The following is a 7538-nucleotide window of genomic DNA, read 5'->3' as shown; positions in this document are numbered from 1 at the left end:
GGCGGAATCTCGTTGGAGAAAAAGAAAATAATTGAATACCAGATATGAATCAGAAGTAGACGAATATTACTCAGTGCGCTTTGTTTTTATGTTTTTTTTTTTTTTTTTCTTTCCTTCGAGTTCTCTTTTTGCTGATATTGGGTAGGCGATTTTCTCAAACGAGGAAAATAATAATAATTAATTAAAAAAAAAAGAAATAACGAATAAAATTTTTTATTGGGTATTTTAAATTATAATTATTTTATTTTCCATGAAAAAAGCAAAAACATTGGGTTTGGAGATGGAGGAAGAACAAGCTCTCTTCTTCTTCGTTCTCTCTACTCGCAGTTTCTCACTCTCCAGAGTCAAACGCTCTCTTCCAAGCTCTAGATCGATCTCTCTCACTCGTTGAATCATCATTGACTTCCATCTCCCCTCTAATTTTTGGTAAGATTGTTTCCCCTCTTCGATCCCTACTTGCGATCTTCTTTTTCATTTTCTCTCGCTCTGATTTGCGATGTTCTTGTAATCTAACGAAATGAAAAATATTTGGAAATACTTCGATCCCTCTTTGAATGATCTTAGCTGATATTTGTTGATTTTTACCCTTTTCCTACGATTTTGGTGTTTTGGTTGAGCTTGATTTTGTGGAGAACTGTTTGATGATCGATCCATGGTTTGATTCTTAAAAATTAACTGTATTTTTTGGTTTTATTCTGGTGTTTGATCCGCGTTGTTTTGGTTTTTATGTATAATGTCTTGGATCGTTTGAAAATAGAGGATCCTGAGGATTTTTTTTCTTTGTTTTATCAGATTTTATATTGTTGTTTTTACAAAATTATTATTGACATTTGACTGTTGTTTTTCTGTTATGATTTTGAGGTCCTCCACTTCTAAAATAGTGTATTTTTATGTAACAAAATCCAAAAAATATCTACTTGTTGGTTTGGGGAAATAGAGATGAGGTGGAACTTACACTTCTGAAATGAAATTTGTTATTATTATTATTATTATTATTATTATTATTATTATTATTATTATTATCGAAATATTAAATTAAATTCGGGATGAACTCCTTGACAAAAATTCTATTTTAGAAAAAAGTTGTTATTTTTTAAATTAAAAATTTGGATTAAGGATTATAAATTAGGGTTGGGATAATTTATGTAAATAATTGACGGTTTTGTTCGTAATTTTCTCTTTAACGTTCCACAAATTATAAAATTTATTAGCAGATTTTTTTTTTCAGTTTTGTTTTCCATTTTCTCGTCTTCTTGTCTCTTCTTCTTCTTCTAATAGAATTTACGAACCTGTTCTAAGAATTTGTCTGTATTTTAGTGCTCATAGAATCTGCTGAATCTGATTAAATCTCTTATCTTCAATCTTGTTTGATACCCACTTTCCTTTGACATAAATGATATATAAAATTTACGCCGATAACCATTCATTTTTGTGTTGCATCTTTTTGTTTACTGGAATCCTATTCTACTCCGGTTTGATTCCATTGACATTAACTTTTGAATTTGCTAACTTTTCCCTCCTTTTATTCTGTCATGTTGATTGTAACTCACCATAAATTTTGAACTCTTTTTTGTGGCATGGTTTCATGAGTTCAGCTGGCATTTCTCCCAATGAAGGAAGCATGTTTTGTGGTTTAGAGCTAAAGCCCATATCGTCTTTGAGAAATTTCTTCGTCACATTTGATTGTGTAATCCCTTGGAACCAGCCATGAATAACTTGACTGTCGAAACAGAAGATGTCTTTTCCAGCTTGCTCGAGCTTGCTGCTAATGATGACATTGATGCCTTCAAGAGATCGATTGAGCGCGACCCTTCTGGTATTGATGAAATTGGTTTATGGTATGGCCGCTTACGTGGTTCGAAACAAATGACTAATGAGCAGAGAACTCCTTTAATGGTTGCTGCTACTTATGGTAGCACTGAGGTTCTGAAGCTTATTCTTTCTCTTTCTTGTGCTGATGTTAACCGCGCCGTTGGTCTTGACAGAAGCACTGCCCTTCATTGTGCAGCCTCAGGTGGGGCTGCAAATGCTGTAGATATTGTGAAGCGGCTCTTAGCTGCTGGTGCTGATCCTAATATGGTTGATGGGAATGGACATCGACCTGTCGATGTGATTGTTGCCCCTTTAAGGCATGGCGAGGTTAAATCAACCCTTACAGAACTTCTTAAGACAAATGGTTTGTCTGGTGAAGGAAATCTTGATGTTTTAACAGGTGCTAGAAATTCGCATTCTACTCGCCCTTCGTCTCCTCTGAATGTTCCCTCATCAGCATCGGAATTAGTTTCTTCTCCAACAAAGTCGAAACTAAGTGATTTTCCAATGTATTCTGTATCTGAGAAGAAAGAATACCCTGTTGATCTTTCTCTTCCAGACATCAAGAATAGTATCTACTCAACTGATGAATTCCGAATGTATTCGTTCAAGGTTCGGCCCTGCTCACGTGCTTACTCTCATGATTGGACTGAGTGCCCCTTTGTTCACCCTGGAGAAAATGCCAGAAGGAGGGATCCAAGAAAGTTTCATTATAGCTGTGTACCCTGTCCTGATTTTCGGAAGGGCGCTTGCAGACGAGGAGATATGTGTGAGTATGCTCATGGGGTGTTTGAGTGTTGGCTGCACCCAGCACAATATCGAACCCGCCTTTGCAAAGATGGCACAAATTGCTCAAGAAGAGTGTGCTTTTTTGCACACACCACCGATGAACTGCGCCCTCTGTATGTTTCGACTGGGTCTGCTGTTCCATCACCGCGCTCTTGTACTTCTGGGGCTTCTGCCATGGATTATACTACAGTCATGAATCTTCTACCTGGTTCTCCATCTTCGGTCCCTGTGATGTCTCCATCACCGTTCACTCCTCCGATGTCACCATCTGCCAATGGCATGTCTCACTCGTCTGTGGCTTGGCCCCAACCGAATGTACCTGCCTTGCATCTTCCAGGAAGCAATATTCAATCCAGCCGCCTAAGATCATCTTTGAGTGCTAGAGACATGCCTGTAGAGGACTTTGATTATCTGAGTGATTTTGATATGCAACAACAGCAGCTCCTTAACGACTTGAATTGTCTTTCTCAACCACCGTTAAGTTCAAATTCATTGAACCGTTCTGGTCGGCTGAAAACTATGACTCCTTCGAATCTCGACGATCTATTCTCTGCGGAGAGTTCGTCTCCCAGATACTCTGATCAAGCTCTGGCTTCAGCTGTTTTCTCCCCTACACACAAATCAGCAGTTATCAATCAATTTCAGCAGCAACAGAATATGTTGTCACCAATCAATACAAATTTCTCTCCTAAAAATGTTGATCATCCTCTATTGCAGGCTTCTTTTGGTGTTCCATCATCTGGGAGGATGTCCCCACGAAATCTGGAACCCATCTCTCCAGTGGGCTCTCGCTTGTCCATGTTAGCTCAAAGAGAGAAACAGCAACAGTTTCGCAGCCTCAGCTCACGTGAACTTGGTGCCAATTCTGCTTCTATTGTTGGTTCTCCTGCAAATTCTTGGTCCAAATGGGGACCTTCAAATGGAAGACCTGATTGGGCAGTCAATCCAGATGAAATAGGTAAACTTCGGCGATCATCGTCATTTGAGCTTGGGAACAATGGAGAAGAGCCGGATTTATCATGGGTTCAATCACTTGTGAAAGAATCTCCAACCGAGATAAAAGAAAAGCAGGCTCATCCCAATTTGGGTGGCGATAGTTTTGTATCTTCTGGTGAGAGTTCTAACATGAACTCACAAATGGAGTCGGTCGATCATGCTGCATTAGGAGCATGGCTGGAACAAATGCAGCTCGATCATCTCGTCGCGCAACAGAACTGAAGTTGTTTCGATGGAGGTAGTTAACTACAGTTATATTTTGGTATATAACATGCCTTTTTTTAGATTTTTGTTGTTGGGCATGGGAAGAAAAGATCCATAGTAACAAGGCAAAGGGGGGGAGTTAGCGTAGCCCTCACTTGAAGGAGATGATTCATTTTCACCATTTTTAGTACAACAAAATGTTAAGTCAGGAAGGGGAGAAAACCTATTAGTTGTTAATGTCGAAAAATTTAGAACCCAGGTTAGGTTTTATTCTTTTGCTTTCAATATTTTGAAAAAAAATTTAGATCTACAAGGTTGCCATTTTTTCTCTCTCAAAAGCCCTTGTTGTGAGGAGCATCATGTTTAATTGTAATGAACATCCTATCACATTCACATCTTAATTCATCACTTCGTTCGTTTACTAAACCAAGCAATTCCCACTTCTTTAGTCGTCTCCCATTTTCTTATCCATCAAATCTACGAACTCTGTCAATAACTCAATGAAAAAGCTTGTGGATTGATTGGAAACTTGTTTGGGGAAAGAACTTGATTCCAAATAGTGGGGATTTTTTTGGCCCTCCTTTTATGTGAAGATAAGAACATGGATTCTTTTGTAGATTATCCCAATGGAATGATTAGGTTAATGGGAATTTTAGGGTAATTTTCTAATGGTCAAGTCATTATCAGTTGATGTTGATTTGTTTGAAGGATCGGTTCTTGGATACTTGTTATTTTAATAATCTCCAGAGATAATATTCATGTGCCCAAATCTTTCTATAATCTTCTGGAAATAGATGCCTTTTTTGTTCTCTTTTGATATTTTGTATATTTTTAGATTACATCCATTCTGGAATCATATGGAATTTGGTTCATTTATAAAATGAAAGTTGAAGGACAATTTCTTTGTTTATGAATTGTGAATACTAGGTTTGAATCTTCATTTTATTTTATTTTGGGTTCTGAACTTCTAAAATGTTTATGTTTTTCTGAAATTTGTAAGAAAATTTCGCCATTTTGGTATTTAAAAGTTTAATGTGTATATTTTACAAAATGACGGTTGAGAAAGTCCTTTTCTTGTTTGTTGAGGTCCTTTTTTGGTAATTATTTTGTTTTTTAAAATTAAGCTTATGGATATTACTTCACTTTCAATTTTTTTTTTTTTTGTTATCTACCAAGTTATCTATTTTTCACCAATAATTTAAAAAATCAAGCCAAATATTGAGAATTAAAAAAAATAGTTTTCAAAATGTTGTTTTTATCATTGGAATTTAATTTAGAATTTAATTATTGTATTTAACACGATGCAAATCATTGTAATAAATGTAGATGAAATAGGTTTGATTAAAAAAAAAAAAAAAAAAAAGCCTTAAGTTAAACTATGTTTGTCTTTTTGGTTTTAGTTTTGGCCTGGTTCTCTTGTATTTTTCTTTTTTAAATTAAAAGAAAGCTTAAAGCTATTGTAGTTTGACATTTTAACTATATTTTAATACCTATCTCTTTAATAAACTTGTCCAAAGGCATAAACAATTAATTATAACATTTTAAAATCAATTGCCAAAATCAACATAAACATATAAAGTATGCTGGTTTAAAGATTTATTATTTCTTCAATGATAAGTGCTTTCGCACATGACGTATTTTTTAAATTTATTTCTATTTTGGCTAAATATATCAAATAGCATTCAATTTATTAGGTAACTCTCAATTTAGTTATTTATACTTTGAAATTTTCAAATGTACCCTTAGTATGTAAATGATTTTTAAATAAGTTTGTTAGTTTTTTTTTTCAAAAGAATTGTTATATATTTGGTGTGATGTTATTTCCTTACGAATGAGTAACATATTCAGGTTCAAGTCTATCAATAAAACAATATTTAATAATAAAGGATTTTTTATTAACAAATTTTAATAAGAGAAATTTTCACAAATAGGAAAAATGTCAAACTATTTATAAAAATAGTAAAAAAAATACTGATAGACACGGATAGATTTCTATCAACCGCTATCAATGATAAACTTATATAAGTTTCTATAGCATTGATAGTATCAATGAGAAACTTCTACAAGTTTCTATCACTTATAGACACTGATAAACTTCTATCGGTCTCTATCAATGATATACTTCTATTAATTGCTATCATTGGTAGACACAGATAATATAATGACCTGACTTTCTAGGACTAGTATTGGATCGTTATTACATGCATGCATAAATCTCAAAACGTCTCTTTCACGAAATATGACTAAATCCAAAAGAATTTCATAAATCCAAATAGCTGAAAATCTTTGATCGAGGTCCCCTCTAAAACGTAAATTCAAATAAGAAACATAATTTAAAACATTTGACTGTTAACAACTGTAACATGAAAAACATGTGCGTAAGCTTCTGTCTGGTCCCAATGGCACGAATTCATTCTTGTCATTCGTTGATCCGTTCTTCCCTTACCTGAAAAACAAATCATAAGAAATGGTGAATATAAAAATACTTAGTAAGTGACCAGTTATTGGGCCCACTAGGTATTTTAGCCTTCCTATCGAGACACAGGTGTACATCACGTATCATAGGCACAAGCATAAAGGGTGAATCTGAAGGCACACTTTCATAGGTAATGATCCTAAAGGAACACATATCATGTAGTTTAGTGAACCCAAAGGAACACATAACAATAGTGGTGATCCTTTAAGGACACCGAATCAATCATAAATGATGAACTCAAGAGTTCACAACATAAAATGTACATAGCCTGATAGGAGTGCTAACAGTCACCATTAGTTCAACATGCAACATACAACATCCAAATTTCGTTTCAAACCATAAACATGTTATCATGATCTTGGTAGCATAATTCATAGGTTTCCAGAACACTCTCAACCGTCCAACCATTAGTAAATCATAGCAAATAATTCCATCACAAAAATAACATGCTTTCACATATATACACAATCTTAACATCAATTTGGTTAGGACGTCTAGTTCGTGGGCGAACCAGAAGTAAACCACTTACCTCATTTTAAGCACAAAAAGAATATCCAAGCAAAGCAATCTTCAACAAAAGTCCCGATTTAAAACCCATAATCTAAATCCAAATTTAACTTCAACCCTTAGGACCTAGTTTCATTCACCAAATTGACCAAATAACTCCAAATAAATTTACCCAAAGTGTCGTTTGATCCGAATTGCTTCCAAATTTAGCACGGTTGGTGAAGACTAAAGAGTCTTGGAGAAATCTTGGAAGAATCTTAGAGCTGAAGTTTTTATTCATTGATTAAATTAAGTGATAAGTTCCCTTTAAATAGGCCCAAAGAGAAAGGACTTGTACACACCTAATTAACCAACTAACCTAACCTCTTTTAAATAGACCCAAAGGAGAAGGGTTTTGTCACAACTATTCTAAAATTAAAACTGAATTTAAAAAAAGAACACAATCTGTCATTTTACAAAAAAACATCTAAAATACCCTTTTTACAAGAAATGCCCAAAATACCCTTAATATCCCTACATCAACTCGACCCCCTTAGAATTAAACTCGTCCTCGAGTTTTAAGTTGAAAGCTTGAACTGATTCGGGGCTTGATAAAGGAAGATGTCTACAACATTGAAAGTATTGTTTATGTTGAATGAAGATGGGAGGTTGATCTTGTAAGCATTATCACTGTATTTCTCAAGGATAATAAATGGTCCGAGCTTTTTGTCATTAAGTTTGTTGTATGCTCCTTTTGGCAAGCGGTCCTTTCGAA

At 34.7% G+C, this 7538-nt stretch overlaps 1 protein-coding gene across 1 annotated transcript; it reads left to right on the top strand.

Annotated features, from left to right (window-relative positions):
- Nucleotides 1-230: 230 nt before the first annotated feature.
- LOC120090380 (zinc finger CCCH domain-containing protein 30-like) lies at nt 231-4616 on the top strand. Its single transcript, XM_039048002.1, has 2 exons — nt 231-426; nt 1596-4616. Exon 2 carries the CDS (start codon nt 1708-1710, stop codon nt 3817-3819), a length of 2112 nt encoding a protein of 703 aa, XP_038903930.1. The 5' UTR covers nt 231-426; nt 1596-1707; the 3' UTR covers nt 3820-4616.
- The last annotated feature ends 2922 nt before the right edge of the window (nt 4617-7538 follow it).

This window comes from Benincasa hispida, chromosome 11 (genome assembly GCF_009727055.1).
Source record: "Benincasa hispida cultivar B227 chromosome 11, ASM972705v1, whole genome shotgun sequence".
In the NCBI taxonomy this organism is placed as follows: Eukaryota; Viridiplantae; Streptophyta; class Magnoliopsida; order Cucurbitales; family Cucurbitaceae; genus Benincasa; species Benincasa hispida.
This window is presented reverse-complemented; position numbering and strand designations above follow the sequence as displayed.